Source organism: Tupaia chinensis, unplaced genomic scaffold (genome assembly GCF_000334495.1).
Source record: "Tupaia chinensis unplaced genomic scaffold, TupChi_1.0 Scaffold000305_1, whole genome shotgun sequence".
Classification (NCBI taxonomy): domain Eukaryota; kingdom Metazoa; phylum Chordata; class Mammalia; order Scandentia; family Tupaiidae; genus Tupaia; species Tupaia belangeri.
In genome coordinates, this window is record NW_006159795.1 from 2335364 (window position 1) to 2354126 (window position 18763).

At 38.3% G+C, this 18763-nt stretch overlaps 1 protein-coding gene across 1 annotated transcript in view; it reads right to left on the minus strand.

The window, feature by feature from the left end:
- Positions 1-8939: 8939 nt before the first annotated feature.
- PLCB4 (phospholipase C beta 4) overlaps positions 8940-18763 on the minus strand; it is a 472346-nt gene continuing 462522 nt past the window's right edge. The window contains exons 35-38 of the mRNA XM_006150920.2: positions 16890-16947; positions 16096-16182; positions 12714-12750; positions 8940-10543 (exon numbers count right to left, since the gene is read on the minus strand). Of these exons, the coding sequence (XP_006150982.1) occupies positions 10455-10543; positions 12714-12750; positions 16096-16182; positions 16890-16947 (271 nt within the window). The 3' untranslated portion in view covers positions 8940-10454. The remainder of the gene's footprint in view (positions 10544-12713; positions 12751-16095; positions 16183-16889; positions 16948-18763) is intronic.

The window sequence follows — 18763 nt, forward strand, 5'->3', positions numbered from 1 at the left end:
CAGTTTAGGACTCCTCTCACTTTCCATGTCATGGATCGAAGTGCCCCTGGGCCTGATCGAGCATTGTATAGCAAGCCAGGGAGGTTGTCCCAGAGTGTCACTCTACTGCCCCAAGATAGAATTGTTGCTTATGTATTACTCAATAATAGAGCCTTACCTTTGCTTGTGCCACTAAAGCATTTGTCTTATAGACCTAAGCCAAGCCTAGGGGTAGGGAATACATTCCTTGCACAAGCACACAAGTCTTCTTGCTGGGTGTGCTCTGAGTTCCTGTTATCAGCAACCTCTGGGATGCCCTGGAATATGTGCTTTGCTAACCGCTCTATAGTTTCCTTATTGTTGCTTGGAACTTGTGCTTTCTATTGTATTTGTGGGATATGGATGCAATGCTTGACTTACATGCCCACTCCAGGGAACTGGCCAAAAAACAACTGGCAAAGATTGTGAAGGTGGTGCGATAGTCAGTGTTGGGGTGGAGGGAGAGTAAACTCCATACACTGAGCTTTCCTCCCCACTCTGTCTTTGCTCTGTTCTTCAGAGATATTGCTGCTGGCCCAGCTGGACCTTGTCAGTTCCTTGTGACCATTCCTCTATTTCATGGAACTGGCCATAGCTGGGGCCGTTCTGGAGATACGCCTCTTAGCTCTCCCAGAGTAAACATCACAACACTGGAGGCACTAAACCCCAGACACTAACCCAGACACACTCTGCTGATTCTATTGACTGATGAGCTGATCTGGTCTTGAAACCCCTAAACAATGTATGTCTTTACTTGATTTATGCACCCTTTGTTCTTGGTATACAAAACCTGAGCCTGTATTTGCTGACAGCATAGATATTCTCTATCCATCCATCTCTACTAAGCTTCCATAGTAAGTAAACTCATGTCTTTCTCTGTGGGACCTCTGAGTAGTTCTTCGGAATCAGTAAACATGGTGGGAAGGCAACTCTCCCCTCAAATTTGGGGCCTCCCAAACAATGATAGACTGTGTATGGGTGCACTTGAAGATAAAAGAATGATAAGCAGATGAGTACCCTCCATGGCAACTGGTCATGCTATAATGCCCTTTCGCCAGTCCTCCACCCATTGGATCTTGGGTGTGCCCAGTGTGCTTCAGGTTTACCTGGGAGGATTTGAACTGCAGTCACCCTGTGTGATCTAGCTTACATTGATCTGTGCATTACTGCTGTGCCATGGAGAAAGCTTGCCCACATTTTATTGATCCATTCTCCTACTGATTCATTCTCCTACATTTGAATTGCTTCTAGTTTTATGCTATTATAAATGAAGAACATGTTTTTCAGCGAACACATGTGGTCATTTCTTTTGGAGTGGATTTATGAGATACAGATGGGCAGATGTTTAGCTTAACAGAATTCCAAGCCTTAGAACATATTTTTACTTCCTGAATTTTTATTTTACCATATATTATTTAGAATACATATTTAATATTTCTCCCAGGACCAGCAGATGGCATAATGGTTATGTCGTTGGACTCCCACGTAGTCGACCACACCTCAAGTTCTGGACCTGCTGGCTTAAAACTCACGCTGGGCACATGTGCCTGCATGCCCAAAATCCAGAAAGGAGAATGGAGGAGAAGGGATTGCAGTGTGGCCATCCCCCTGGGGGTGATTTCTCACTTTCTGTCTCTCTGTTTCTCTCTGTCTTGTCTCTGCACATGCACCCTTAGCAAAACAACAACAAAAACTCTCAAAATTAATAAATTTCTTCCACTAATATGTAGTAAGTACCTCTATATATTTTTAAATGTTGCTTTATAATCAGTGTAACTTCTCAATACCATATATTTCCATTGGCAGACATCTAAATAAAATAACCTGTGTCCTGTTTTGTGTGTGTGTGTGTGTGTGTGTGTGTGTGTGTATGTGTGTGTGTGAGTTTGTGTAATAAATGGTGTGGTAGAGTAATTCCTCATTTATCTGAACGTGTTCCATTTTTTCTACAAACTTTAGTGTAGGACCCATGAGTCAAACAAACAAATACAAAAGCAACTAATGAATATTAGCAGCCAAGGCTGTGACATGATATAATTTGGTTGATCAAAGAGCCCAGAAGAGAAAGGTGGTTTAAAACAAACAAAATATTAATAAAGGGTAGAGTTGGAAGAGGAGTAAAAGAAGGAGTCAAATGATTAATGTATCAGCAGTTCAGATTAAAGGAACTGTACAAAAGACTATGCAAGTTATGAAAGAAAATTTACCTGTGAACAATAATGCAAGAGATATCAAACATGGGGCCTAGGAATGCTCAATGGAAGACAAAACCATGTCCCACTCATATAAGTGATTCCAGTGGCTTTTCTTTTAAAGTGCAGTCTTTGGGGCTCTTTGATGATATTATTTTAGTATCTTCCTATTTCCAGGACTTGGTTGTATCGGTTGGTTATTGCTGCATAACAAACCACCCTAAAAGTCAGTGGTTCACAACATCATCAATCTTGTGGGATTATGGGCTGACTGGCTATTTCTACTTGTCTGACTGTTCTCAGTTGCATAATTAGTCATCAGCGGTCAGCTGGTAGGATAGATGTGATGATTCTCCTCTTTACAAGGCTCCCGCATTGGCCAGTAGGCAATCTTCACTTATTCTTATGGCAGTGGCAAAGATCCAAAGGGAAGAAACAAAAATGTGCCTCTGCTTGTTTCAAGTTTGCTGCTGTCCCATTGGCTAAAACAAATTATGTGGTCAAGCACAGAATTGGTGCAGAAGGCCAATACAAAAGGATATGTGGTGGCAGGTGGTGTGGTGGTTAAGGGTTCTGGAGTCCTGCATGGCTGACCATGGTTCGAATCCCAGACCTGGAGGCTTGTTTTCTTGCTTTCCCTCTCTCTCTTTATCTTTGTCCCTCCCTGGCCAATTAAAATAAATCAATAAAGTTAAATAAAAATAATTCTTAAAAAAATACAAAAGGATATGGATAGGAAAGCATGAAAAAGTTCAGCTATTAAAACAATCTGTCTTTTATGTATGTGTCCTAGAGCTATGATTGCAAACACTTTTTAAAAATAGTACATTACTGGGACCAGTAGATGGCATAATGGGTACATTGCTGGACTCCCATGTAGTCAATTGCAGTTTTAGTCCCAGACCAAGCAGCGTAAACCTCATGCAGAGTGTGTGTGTGCGTGTGTGCCCAAAATCCCAAGAGGAGAACAGAGGAGAAAGGGATTGTCATGTGGCCATCCTCCCTGGGGGGTTATTTCTTGCTTTCTTCCTATCCCCCTGGGGGGTTATTTCTTGCTTTCTTTCTATCCTTCTGGCACGCACACACATCCTGTAACAAAATCTCTCTCTTTAAAAAAAAAAAAAAGTTAAACATATAGAGGCTAAGAGTGGGCTCCTACTAAGTACTAGATAAATGAGTCAATAAGGTACAATGCTGAAGACATGTCCAACATAACCACCTGTGTGGCTAAGGAAAGTAGTACATATGAATTCAAAATAAGAGTTACAGTGTATGGAGTTCAATATATTATGTTCTGAATACCTGATAAATGTGCCAAGCAACACACGCATGTGTGACCAAAATCCTGAAAGGAGAGAGAGAAGGATTGTGGCATGCCTATTTCCCATGGGAGATACTTTCTCCTCTCCCTCTTTCTCTCTCTCTGGTGATACACATGACCTCTATCAAAAAGAAAAAGAACTATGAAAAGCTATTTGTGAATTTTTAGAAAATTAAATACATACATGGCTTCAAAAGAGTAAACGATAAGCATTTTGATAGATCAGTATAACATACCTTCATTCACATAATAGCCATGTGTTGCTTAATACGGTGTACCTTCTGAGAAATGCAGTTAAGTGAGTCCCCTGTGGTGTGGACATCAGAGTGCACTTACAAAAACGAACACCTATGCTAGATGGTATAGCCTATTATAACCTTACAGGGTCAGCATCGTGTATATGGTCCATCACTGACTGACCATTGTTATACAGCTCAGGGTTGCATATGATATCAAAGATCAGAAATGAGCAGTGAGCAAATTCTTCTACCCCTTTCCCCCATACTTTTGGTACATTCTAATTCACCTAAAGCTATTGGGTGATGGTGTGAGTGATTAGGTATGACATATTAAGTTGGCCTCCCCTGGAAAATTTTTCCAAATCTTATCATGTTGGAGACGCAAAAATTTCCAGGATGGAGCAGCTTAGTCCTTCATCCTGAACTTCTAAGAAAGTAAGACTAGGAGAGTGGAGAAGTCGAAAAGGTATGTATTACTCATAAAGATAAATACAGACACATGTGAAAGCAATGATGCTGTTATTTTTAGCCATCTCTTTCATCTCTGCCCTAATTTGTTTCATTATTCTAACCTTGTAGCAGAACGTGAAATATTATTAAAGAAAATGGCTCATAAAAATTTGTCTCAGAGGCATTACCCTAGATTAACCATGATATTAAAGATGCAATTATTAGTGTTTGCTTGGGATTCTGTTAAATGCCAAGCATCAAAAAGGAGTTGTAGAAAAGTGTGACCTGTTAGATCTACACTAGTGCTGATGGAGGAGAAGCTATTTAGAGTTTGGAATGATGCATCTGTAAAATAACCCCAAACAATGAGATAATCTGAATATTCCTTTTTCACTCTATGTAATCACTCTAAATGTTGATAGGTCTACACTGTTAAGTGTCTGATGGTCATTGTGATAGCTGTACTATTTAAAATTTTTTCCTTTATTCATAATAGTGTGTGTGAATGCATTAGAGATAGAGAGACAGAGATGAATATCCTCTAAAGTCTTGTCACACTGATTCTCTTCTTCCAGCCCTCCAACTCATTCAGTCTTGGGCACCTGTATGCATACTCAGCGTGATTCAGGCTGACCAGACCAGGGATTTGAGCTGTGGTCAGCACATGGGATTCAGGTTCTCTTGAGCAGAGGATGACCACTGTGCTGCAGAGCTGGCCCTAAGTTGTACTATTTTACTAACAGTAAGAATTGGGGGTAATTGTTCTTGATATTAAGAAGACACATAGCAAAAAATGTTATTTTAGCCTTTCATTTAAGTTTTCAAAGACATTTCCTGCCCAAGAGGCCACACAGATGGTTACAAATCTGCCATTTTACCTTACAAAAATAGTTTAAATAAACATTTCACAGTCATGGACTACTCATTCTTTGAAAAGTAAACGAACAAAGCCTGTAAAGAAATAAGTCTGGGCTGGTGGAAATGTCCTTTGCTTACAAGTGTTCAAAGTATAAATGGACATATTAAAAGGGGCAATTTCTTCAAGGGCTGATGAACATCATTATGTAGTGTGTCTAGAAAAAAAGTGTGCCCTGTGTATGTGAACAGAGAATAGGGTTATGTTAGATTTGCTAGATTAGTTGGCAGGTTGGGGCCACTGACTGCTATTATTTCAACATTGTTAGGTAGCGGAGAGGAATTCCATATTAAGAGCAGAATGTTAATATGATGAGCACTGTCATTAGAGGAGATTAATCCATGTGTAGAAGGGTTCTCAAAGTCAGAGAAATTGAACAGAAAGTATAAAATTCTGAGTGGTAAGGAATAAGAGAAATTCTAAGAGCGGCTTCCACAACAGGATAGAATTCATAGGTTTTATCAATAGACTGAATGTGGGAACAAAGGAGATGGAGCAGAACAAGATGGCACCACAGTTAAGCACTGGTTAAGAGCTATTAAAATAAATGAGGAGACAGATGGAGGAATAGTATCTACTTTTTATCAATTATAAACAATGTGCACATCAACCATTTATTTAGCTCTCAACTATCTGTGAGAAAGAACCAGAATTCTTTCTCTGGGCAGAATGGTCAAGGATACTGTTACAGATTTGAAAATTATATATAGAGAAGTAGAGATTGAAAGCATGTGATGGAACGAAACAGGTAAGGGGTAACATGCAGAAAAACTGAACAGATGATGAAAGATTTCTTTTACTTTTTGAATTGCCTTCCAGGAAGTTCTCTGCTAAGTTTAAATCACAATTGCAAAACTGTTTCTTAGTTTAGGTTTTCAATTAAATGATTTTCTTAAGCCTTATCTTCAAAATGTGCCCACCCCCTTTTTTAAGGTTTGGGGTTTGAGAAGTTTTTGCAATACTACATATTTCATGGATCCCAAGATTCACATTTAAAAACATTTTTATTTACTTTTAATCACTGTACATCTTTACAGTGTACAACATGGTTTTTCCCAAAATGAATGCAGTGCATACTAGTCAAGTCAAAGATATTACCATTTCCATTATCACCAACAATTAACTTTTCATTTTTGTGTCTATTAAATGTTTTGTTTGTTTTTGTAAGGTGAGGAGACAATCCTCAGAATGGGAGATTTTATCTGCATACTATGCCTCAGGTAAGAGACTGATAACCAGAAGAAATGAGGAACTCTAGCAGCTTACCCACCCCTTCCCCCAAAAAAAATCCATTCAAAAGATAGGAAGTGAGCTGAACAGACAGCTCTTCAAGGAAGACATACAAATGACCAAGAAGCATATACAAAAATGCTTAATGTCTCTTATCATAAGAGAAATGCAAATCAGAACCACAATGACATACCAGTTAGAATGGCTAAGATTAAAAAAATAAAGAATGATAAGGACTGGAGAGGCTGTGGTGAAAAGGGAACCCTCCTACAGTGTTGGCGGGAATGTAAATTAGAACAACCACTGTGGAGAACAATACAGAGGTTCCTCAGTAACCTACTAATAGAACTGCCATATGACCCAGTAATTCCACTCTCAGGTATCTACCTAGAGGATAGGAAAACACTCAGAAAAGCCCTGGCACATCCATGTTTACTGCAGTATTATTCACAATTACTAGGATATGAAGTCAACCCAAATGGTCAAGAACAGATGAGTAGACTGAAAAAATGTGGCACATGCACTCTATGGAATATTACTCAGCCATAAAAAGCAATGAAACCTTGACATTTGATATAAAGGGGATGAATATGAAAACTTTAATCCAAAGTGAAGCAAGCCAGACTATGAAAGACAGGCATTGTATGTCCCCACTCAATATATACCGAATGTCTGCACTCTATAGCAGAAACAGAAATATTGGGAGGTATAACAGCAGGGAAACAAACTGTAAATACTGTAGACAGTATTGAAAGGGTGGATAATGGGGGAGGGCAATAGAAGATGAGAGAGAGGGGATCAGAGAAAAAAATGTAATAGATACACATATTTTTTGCATTTTAATGACTCTGAAATTTAAGTGGGTCCCAACAATTGCCAGAGAGCGTGTCGCAGTTTAATTGGCCGTGTGTTTTCATTCTATGTGGTTTGGAAATGGTGCATGATGTAACTCATTAGAGCTTTAGATTTGGTGAAATCAAATGATTCTTCCCCATGTGTTCCCCCATTTTGGAAATCTGACATCTACTCCACAGAGGTTTTTGTTAAGGAAAAAGTACAGTACTGTATGAGTATTCCAAGTAAGTCAGGAATGGACAGTTGAATATTCTTTCTGGGTTGAAAGGAAGGATTGAAACCCATGTGTCATGGCTCCCCAAATGGAAAAAAAGTACTGGGCTGGAAAAAGCCAGGTGTAGTGGAAATCCAGGTAGGCTTGTGGCCCAGGACTAGTAGACAGGCTTATCTCTTGCTTCTTGGAGAAAAGCTCTAAAGAATTTCAAGCCTCCTAGGTTTCAAAGCCTCTGCTGTATTGGAACATAATGCTAGTAGCTGACACAGGATCAAAGCAGGTGTTTTGGTGGAAGGACCTGAACTAGCACCTCTGATCTCCGCATAGCCTAAAACTCAGAGAGATTTCTTTTTCTATAATAAGTGAGAATGCAAGATACTGCAATATAAGCTTATGATGATGGCAAGTGAAACACATCTTTCTGTGTGCACTTGAGCTGTGTGAGCATTTGAATCCTACTACAATGGATCCTAAACTGATCTGGGTTAAATGAAAAGTTGGTTTAGGATATAACGCTGGGAAATAGAAATGTTTATGCTGGTCTAGGAGAAAAATCAGAAGAAAAAAAATGGGAAAATCTGTAGTTTCTTGCAGGAAGAGAGACAACAGGAGGCAAGCAATGAATTCGGTCATATTAGGGAACGGTGAGGTCAGCAGAGCACGTGGAAGGAGCTGTCTGATTTGACGAAGAGGAGCCATTCAAGTCTTTAGTAATAGGTACCAAATGTGTTGACAGTGTATTAACCACAATTTTTCATGGGATGTTAGTGCTGAAAGATGGGGGATGGTGAGAAAGAAAGAATCATGGGAAAGAAGAAAGAAGCAAAATGTTAAAGGAACCCAAAATGGAAAGGAATCTGTTGAAGATAATGTGGTAATATTTTTGAACCAACATACAGTGTATTCACAATGGGAAAATTCATTTGACATGCTGTAGTGATACACAGCGTTTGAATGTAAAAAGAATAATAATAGTAAAACTACACTAAAAAAGAAGATACATAATCTAACACTCTTGTTTTACAGGGAAGGAAACTAGGAACCAGGGAAGTTTTACACTGGCCAGATTAAACCATAAATATGAGAAAACAAAACAAAACAAAACAAGCATATATTTTGGAAGTAAAAAAAAAAAGAAACAAAAGACAAGTGCATACTTTTGGAAGTCACCCTGCATATTTTGTGTCATTTGAAGGGAAATCATGTTGGAGGCAGGAGCAAGCCCCTTTTGAAAATAATGAAAAGATCATTTATGAAAAAGTTGGGGCTGGATGGTAGCACAATGGCAAAACACACAAGACACTCCGTAAGGTTGACCCACATGGGAAGGTTCTGGGTTCACATTCAGAGATCTACTTGAGGATTCTGGCATGCACGTGCCACCATCCAGGGCTGCCTGAAGCTGGGGTGGATCGCAGCGTCAGGACTCCATTGTGGGTGCTATTTCTCTGTCTGTCTGTCTCTCTGTCTCTCTTGCTCATGGAAGAAATAAATGATTCAATATGAATAAGGCAAAAAGTTTAAAAAGTTTTCTAAAAAGCATCTTGGGAGCAAATACTCTGACAAATGCTAAGTGTGTTTTAATTTTTTATTAGAGAAGTTGAAAGTTTAATTTCAATATTGATGGTACTGTAATTTTCTCTGCTCTGTTCAGAGGAACACACAGAATCAATTTGTACAAGCATATACAACAGTTCAGTTTGTGTTCTGTGTCTTAAACTCGGTGATCTGATTAGTTCTAGACTACCAGGTTTCCATGCGCAGCACTCGGCTTTGGCGGCATGGCTCAGCTCCCAGTGGAATACTTTTTCATGCACTGCCTGCAACACAACTACAGCAGGCTTAAAGACCATGCAGATGAACACTGTAGCAAATTGTTTCCATATTTAACAGACATAAAAAGGATATTTCTTGATATGAAATTCTGAAAATCTGCATAAATATTTTTTGTGTAAAATTAAATTAGTTATGTCTTGTTTTTCTCAAACTAGAACTTGAAGTATCAAGAATGCCCACGTAATTCATATACACATATATATAGACTTTCATTATGCTAAAAGTCTTGGTAGTCCAATTATATTCTGTGCCATACATTTATTTAACCAGTATTTATTTGGCATTAGGTTAACTGTGTCTGTACGGATTAGTCTTAATTGGTGCTTGTGTATCATGCAAAAATAGTTCTAGTATTCCTGTTTACTAATCTTGTCATGTGGCAATAGTTAGATGATTTTGCTCTATAACCGTGTGAATTAAGGAGTATAAATACTTTATACATGGTCACATGTACAAATGTTTGCCAATAACCACTTCACAATTTGTACGGTGTAATAGTGAGTTGTATATCTGGAATCTGCGGAAGCAATTCCTATAAAGCAATGTCAGATGTGATCTTTCTTATATGTGCCCAACAGAGTTCTCCTTTGAGCACTGACAAGTTTTGGCACAGGTACACTGTGTTCTAGTTTTCTATTGCTCTAATAATTTCCACAACTTTTACAGGAAATTAGCTTCTTATGGCATGGTAGAGACATGGCACTTACTGATGAGGTAAAAATTCTGCAAAATTATTTGTCTAGCAGACCAGCACTTCTGCTCATGAATTTGTAGACAGAGTTTCTTGTTTCTAGTGCATGCGCTTGCTATAAAGTTGCTAATGCACTGTTTTTGCTGCAGCTCAAACATGTTCTAATGCATCACAAAGCAGACTTGTTAACACCAAGCTCATTTACTTGTGATGATATTTTATAACAAACATGTTCAAGTTGTATTACCAATGGTTACTCTCTGCCTTCCTGGAATAGTTGATTTGTGTGGATTTGTAGCTACTTTCTGTTGGCCAAGGAAACTCAATAATGAAACTGCTAAAGAGAAGCATGTAAATTGTTCCACGTCGCTGTGGTTTCAGGTAACATCTTGTCTACACGTAAAGGAAACACAGAAGAAAACAGCTTCCATCCATGGCATTTGTGTTGAGACGTTTGGGAGTGATCTGCTGATGCTCTGTGGTTTCGCCGCGTTAGTTTGCATTTTGGAGTTTCATACTACTGTTGCTGGTCTGCGGTCCATCTCGGCTTCCAATTTCACCATCTGCTGCATCTCCTTCGCCTATAACATCAGAAACATGGCCTTATATGTTGAAATCTTCTCCTGAAGACTCTTAACAACCCTTACTTCTCTTCTCCCATGAATCTGCTGCTATCACTACATCCTTGCTACTCAAAGTGTGGTCCATGGACCAGCAGGGTAAGCCTTACCCAGGACCTTCTCAGAAATGCAGAATCTTACAGTCCACCTCTTGGAGACCTACTGAATCAGAATCTGCATTTTAAGTCTCTGGAAATTTTTATGTACATTAAAATTTGAGAAGGCCTGGGCTCACAGTTCTAGGACAACTACTTGAAAAGAGAGTGAGCCGATCACTTAATATTTAGACTATGTTGCATCAAACTGCTTGACCTGGTTCCTACAAATTGATATGTTGTTTTGACTATGTGGTGATGATTGTTTTTATTTAAAAGATTTTTTTTAGCATAAGTGTTGCTTTTATACAATGTATTCCCCCAAATAGCCTGAAATTTAATTAAACCGAATTCCCTAAGAATCCAATTGAGGGGGAAATTCAGGGGAAAGCATACTGTGTAGGTTTCGCTTGAGTGTCTTGCACATACACCATTATAGGAATATACAGGGTTCTAGGATTCCTATTGTTCAAACGTTATCCCTGTGGGTTCTTACTTCTCTGGAATAATTTGTTTGTTTTTAAACAGATTACTAGGAAGTAAGTGATGGTGAATTAAATCTCATGCATTAAGGTTGCCATTAAGACAACTAGCTTTTTTGAGAGAAGACAAGGGGCAATAGGGACAGAATCTGGTGACAAATAACTGCTTGACAACACAGAGAAAATCAAATTGTTCATTTTAACTTTTTCTTTCCAGCTGACACCCTGGAGGCTGTCATTCAACCCAAGGCATGTATCATCTGGAAAAAGGCACTCTTTTCCTTTATAAGTGACACACTACTTTGAAATAAGGGATCTTTAAGAATAGAAACCTGGATATATAAAAATAGAAACCAGAGGAAGATTCTGAAGTGCTCCAATGATAGTATTTACATTTGTTTAGGTATTCCAACTAAATGGGAGATCCATGGCGGGGTTTAGTCAACTCTATAGATCACACAAAGGCATCTACATTTCTCAAGTGAAGTCTTGTGATGAAATTAGCTTAATCTACAGACTGTACACTGATTTTCTTCTATTTACACAGAGGCTTTAAATCTCACCTCGGCAAGGGTAGATATAATACACCAAAGTATCATATTTTCCTGTGTAAATTTGGGATGGATGGTTCTCTCTACTGAATTTATTTTTTATGCCCATGTTTGATAATATTCTAATAGAGAAATGAAGAAATGGAGAAAAATATACACACATGAAACCATGACACAAACAGTATTTATAAGAGATGACCGTGGAACATTATCAGCACTGGAAATTACTTTTATGCTCAGTACGCAGTAATAAAAGATTCCCTATGCTTCTCTCCTGTTAATATTTAAAGACAATATTGAACACAGTGAAGAAGGAAGAATCATATAACATTAAAAGATTATTCCAAGAGCTAAGTTCTTATATGAGCAGGGTGACTAGTCATTTCCATTTTCCAGGGACAATTTCAGTTTAGGCCTGGCTACTATAAACAGCACCCTCAAAACTATCCTGGTTCAGACAATAAAGTATACGGTCACTTTATTCATGAGGGATGATTAGGATCATTTCCGACTGGACACAGCAGAGCACATGACAAGAGTCATTGTATAATGTTTCTGTACACAAACCATAACTCTTTGTCATTAAAAACCACCAACAAACTTTTGGCTCAGGGCTTAAAAAAATTAAGCGGAGTCATATTAACATTGGTGAACGATCTCACATTGACCCCATCTTAGCTGTGGCTGGTCCATATAACCACCCTATATCACTATCCCTAATAGACATCTGGTCTATATCTTCATTACCATGCCTATTTCTCAGATCTGCAATCGGAAACACTGGCTAACATGTTATCCGAAATAATTCTCTGAAGATTTTGGACCTTTGGGTTTGAATGTTACATTAGAAATCCAAACATGAAATAGTCAAGCTTTTAACTCCAAACCTTTAAGATATGAATTTGTTCTGAACAGATGTAAATCATAAACGGAGGCTGCATGGAGAATACTGAGACAATTGAGAAGGAAAGCAATGTCTTGCTTATCAGAGTTTCGGTCCTACCTTGCGTTTGGGACACTGCATGACAGGTTTTCAAAAGCTGTTTGTACAAAAATAGTAATGTCAAAATTGAGTCATACATACAAAACAAAGAAAATAAATGAGTACTGAAGTGAATTTGAGAAATGAATGCAAAACCATATACAGAAAAGCAAAAAGCTAATAATAAAACATGTACAGACCCATCAGTGACAAACTTTCCCCAAGTTGATCTCAACAGAAAAAAAAAAAAAGAAGAAACAAAACAAACAACTAATGCCTATTGGCCCAGACTGTGCTCTCCTCTGAAGCAGTAAGTAGAGAATTTGACCTTCAGCCAAACCTTTTACTGGTCTTTACTACCTAATAGCATTGATGACAAAAATCAAGTTTTAAGACTCGAGTGTGACAGCAATGGAGTTGTTAATGTTTGAAATGATTCATGTAAAGACAAATGAGATATTGTGTGGCTGGGGGTCTATGGGAAAACTCAAGTAGGGGAAAAATATCCCTGACCTTCAGAGTTTTAAAAGAATACTTGGCTGACAAAGTAGGCAGGCCAGAAAATGTCTGACAAAGGACTTACAAGATATCCTAGGATCCAGAATCAGGACCAAAGCATACAAGAAATCTTCAAAAAGTTTATGGAAAATGCATATTATGAAATATTATGCATAGATTTCAAAATTGTTTTTGTTTGTTTTTTTGTAAAAATGTAAACATCTACTTGAATTCCACTTTTCCCCAAACTTTTTGAAGTCTTCATATATTACCACATGCTTCTGCCAGTACCCTCAACACTGGACTAGTTAATTAACTAAATCTATTTCATGCTTTGCTTGGCAAGGAGGGGTTAGGACAACTTACAAAAGCAGGGTCACAAGAAAGCAGGAAAAAAAACCTGAGAGGAAACTATTAAGGGAAAAAATACTATAGGAGAATGTTTACATTTATCTTTGGTTTAGAAACAGAAAACAAAGTTTGGGGGTTGAACAATGGTTTGGGAAATTATTCTAGAACTTTGGCATTGTCTAAAGAAAGGGAACTGCTTTTGCTCATGAAATATTTCACTGGTTATGAAGGAAGTTCTGCCCTGTGCTTCCAGATCTTCCTCTTATGTGGGAAGGATAGGAATGACTGTGTATTTTATACTGCACCTAGAATGTTATAATATGTAGAATAACAACTGCAAGCTTTCTGATCTTTAAATTCTCCAGAAAATATACTGCAAAGTCTTGGGATTCAATGTGCTATAAAAGAAGCTTTATTATTATTATTATTATTTGCCCTAGGGCACATGTGCTTGCTGGAGAGAGACACAGAGAGGGAAAGTGAGAAATCACCCCCCACAGGGGATGGCCACACTGCAATCCCTTTCTCCCTTATTCTCCTTTGGGTATTTCGGGCACTCACACATATGTGCCTGGAGTGATTTTCAAGCTGCTGGGTCCAGAACTTGAACCATGGTGGGCCATGTGGGAGTCCAGCACCTTAATCGCCACACCATTTGCTGGCCCCCAAAAAAGTCATATTTTAAAGCAAAGCTTAATATAAATTAAAGTCCAAATTCTACATTTGCCAGAAACATCCATATAATATCATGAATTTCTATTCCTCAAATCTCATTCAATCTCAAACAAGTCTCAAACCTTTTCATGCTCCATCCTTTCCTAAGCTTCTGTGACCCTAAGTATCACTTGTGGGTGTGAGACATTCCATGTGATACATTAAAGGTATTATACAAATTTTTGGAATAAAAATCCAGCATCCTCCCCAAATGATCTAATCCATGCAGTTATTCCCAATCTGGTATTTTAATGCAAGAACTCTGGTGTGATTGAATTACCCATGTATTAGAATACAAACTCAAATTGTTTTTTTTTGTTATGTATTTCGGCTCTAAAACTAGAAAGACTAGTTATCTGTACTCCCTAGCTCTGATATACACCCCTATTGTAGTGATGAGTAATTTTTAGCACATTTATATTAAGTCGAACTTGTTGCTAAGCAACACACAGATTTCTAAGTCGTTTCTTAATTTAGTTAACTAAAAGAGAACTGTGCCTTACCTTTCCCTGGACCCCCTTTTCTAAGGAAAAGGCATCCTGGTCTCCACCCATCCCTAAATCACTGACATGTATTCTGATGATTTGGAGATGGAGGCTTTATCCTAATTCCCATTCCCTCTCCCCATAACAACTCCTTCTGAAAGTGCTTTAAGAGCAAAAATATAAGCGAAGTAACTTAGAACATGATGTGTCTATGAGTTGGTCAAATGAGTTGAACTTCTGGGACAATAAGCATGTATTGTCCCCTTTGGGCTATCAGTGAGCTGTTTATGAATTGAAGCATTTAGCTAAAAAAGAAAGGTGAAATATAACTCAGAAGTATGTTGATGAATAAAGCTTCTGTCCACCAAAAAGTAAAGCATCTGAAACCACAAGTTGGATTGGTAACCCCATTGTAATACAAAACGATTTTGTAGGATTTTGTTTGACTTTCTCACAGGTAGACAATGTAGAACAAATATATATTTCATTGAAACCTCATTACAGATTCTAAATTAAATAAATCATCTAGAAATAAGAACTTGCAAACCAACTACACTTAAAGAGTAAAATTTGAACTGAGAAAGAGTAGCATTTAAACTGCTCTGGAGGATCATGATGCCACATAACTAGTATTTCCATCTGGTTGAAATGACACCATGGGAGGCTGATAGGTGGTGGTCCATTTGGGATGGAACCCACCTGTATTATGTTCCAGGTAAAAGTATGTTTATTGTGGTATTAACATATGCCCCATGGCCCAACTAAACAGTTGGAGTTTGGGTAAATCCACATCTGTATTTTTTATTTAGTGATTTTATCTTCTTGGAAAAAGCACGGAGAGAATGGTATCTATTCATTGTGAATGGTCTGCAGGGTTATGGAGGCTCCTACCTTTAGACTCACGTGCACACATTAGGAAGGTTTTATAACTTCATTTTTAGATTGAGGTTGCAAACAGGTGGCTTCTCACAATTACTCTTAAACATAATACCACTTACCTAGAGGTTGCAAATTATTAAAGTATATGAATATGAAGAAATAATTTGAAACCTGTTTTCTCATTTTCTTACTTTTAGCAGTCCTTCTTAGAATCTCCATAACATATTTAAATGATAATTTTTTTATTCTTAAGTTCCCCCCATAGCCACATTCCTCTCTTGCTCCAAAAAAGTACTTTCTGTTCTTTTGGGGTGAAACAGAGAAAATAGAGTAATAGGCAGCATATTATTCTACCTACTCTTCCTTGATGTCACGTGGGCAAGTGGATTTAGGAGAAGGTCACTGTTGGCTATGGCATTTGCACCCTGAAGCTGGCCAGCTGTCTACATCTTTTAAAATATTTTGGGTAAAAATACCTGCTCATTCTGTTTCTCCAGGAATTCTAGATGTTCAAGCTGGACTTTTTTCAACTGATCCATTTCTTTGGACTGTTTCATTGCAAGCTGCAAAATAAATAAATACAATTTTTATAAAATTTGAGTTATAATCTTAAAATTCATGAATGAATAGAATGTCAATTTATCATTTAAATGGGGAGATGATTTTTTTTTTTCTTAGAGGTTTTTGCTATAGGGCATGTGTGCTTGCCAGAGAGAGAGAGAGAGACAGAGAGACAAAAAGTAAGAAATCATCTCCCGATGGGGAGGGCCACTCCATGATCCCTTCTCTTCCATTCTCCTCTCAGGATTTTGGGCACGTAGGCACACGTGCCTGGCGTGAGTTTAAGTCACCAGGTCCAGAACTCAAACCGTGGTCGATTATGTGGGAGTCCAGCAATGCGATCATTATACCATCTGCTGGTCCCAATGATTATTTTTAAAAAGAATAGAATGGTCTGAAAACTGGAAGAGTTTAAGCTCATAATTTTTACGGAAAGATCCCTTCCTGCAAAAATCTTAGAAAATAATAGAGTACATATGTATGACTAAAATTTGGCTTCATTTTCTATATAAAGTATTGCCAAATAATTACCTTAAAGATTTTAGTGAGAGATTACTTCAGTTTTTAGGGAGCAGAGAAGAGAAGCTGGAATGTTTAATGTACAGGAAAATCAAGTTAAGCTAATTAGCTGGAAGTCTGGTATCAAAGCATGAGTTATTGTTTATCGTTTTAAAAAGAAAGAATGTCAAGATAATTATAAAATACTTACTCTCTTTCTTTCTTCCAGAAACTTTTTAGTGTTGCTGCTGTTTAACTCCCTGACTCGCCTAAAAGTAACAGGTACAAATAACAGAGTCATGACACCGAATGTAATCAATAATATGTAAAATAAGAACAAGCTTCATTCTACTAAGCTATTTGAATAGATTAATGCTTCTTTTTCCTTTGTGTGTGTATGTGTGTGTGTGTGTTTGCTATAGAGTGTATGTGCTCACCAGAGATAGACAGAGAGAAAAATCACCTCTCCACCAGAGGAATGGCCAAGGTGCAGTCCCTTTCTTCCAATCTCCTTTCGTGACTCTGAGCACGCACACATATCCGGTGTGATTTTCCAAGTCACTGGATCCAAGATAAGAACATGTAGCTGGCCATGTGGGATCCACATCCTTAACCTGTTGGCCCCTTCCTAATTTTAACTATAGAATATTTAAACATACACTGCACGTAACTCAGATTAGCCAATATTAATGTTCTGCCATATTCATCTCATATTTTTAAAGCGATTATCATTAAAGACCCTCCTGTACTCTTCTTCTTTTTTTTTTTTTTTTTGAGAGGTTTTCACTATAGGGTGCGTGCACTCACCAGACAGACAGAGAGAGACATAGAGACAGAAAGCGAGAAATCACCCCCCGGGGGGATGGTCACGCCGCAATCCCTTCTCCTCCATTCTCCTTTTGGGATCTTGGGCACGCACACACATGCGCCCGGTGTGAGTTCTAAGCCACCAGGTCCGGGATGCGAACCATGGTCGACTACGTGGGAGTCCAGTGACATAGCCATTATGCTAACTGCTAGTTCCCTCCTGTACTCTTCTTGATTCCATTTCCCTTCTTCCTCTCTCTAACCACTATTCTGATTTTGGTATGGACCTTCTAGTCCACATTTTAATATTTTTACCTACATATATATGTGCCCATGTTTAATACAAAGATACACACATATACATACACACACACACCCCACTCATATGCACTCACTTATTTCTCAATATGCCTCTCCTATGCATACCAATCACCTGGAGATACTATCAAAAACAAACTGCTGGGCCTACTCCCCAGAGAGTCTGACTCAGAAGACCTGGGATGGACCAGAGAGTCTACATTTCTAACAGGCTCCCAAGTGGTGATGGTACTGGTATTGTGTTGTACATTTTCAAAATTTACTTGAAGGGTAACATATTCTGGTTTTCTTTCAATAACCTATCACTTAGTCTCATGTTTAGAGCTATATCTATAATTCTAACTATAACATCATTTTTATCTCTGTGTGGATTTTTAAATTTACAAACAGACTAACTACAAACTTCTCTCCTGCTACGAATGAAAAGCAGGTTATTTCCAAATAATGCTGTATAGGGCTCTGAAATACTTTGCACAAGTGTCTGTTGATGGTGTAATGGTTATGTCACTGGTATCCCAGATGGCTGCTTGGTTCTTATCCTGGACCTGGCAGTTTTAAACTCACACCGGGTGCATGTATATGCATGCTCAAAATCCTAGGAGAAGAAAGGAGGAAAAGGGATTGCAGTGTGGCCATCCCCTTGGGGGGGTGTGTGTGTGCTAATTTGCTTTCTGTCTCTCTGTCTCTCTCTGTTTCTCTGGTGAGCGCTCATGCCCTAAAGCAAAAAATCTCCAAAACCAACAACAACAAAAAAAGAAGTGTGTATTGAATAAATAAAGGAACAAGGTCTAATGTATATGTCCTTGTGCACATAGGCGAAGGGTATCCACGCAGACTCACCAATTGGTAGGTGCAGGGAGCTGCATCTTTAAAGTAGCTGTCCCAATCTGTACCTCCTGTTTCATTGTCTGGATATGACTCTCCATATCTTTGCCTTTTTTTTCTGTCCTATCAGACATT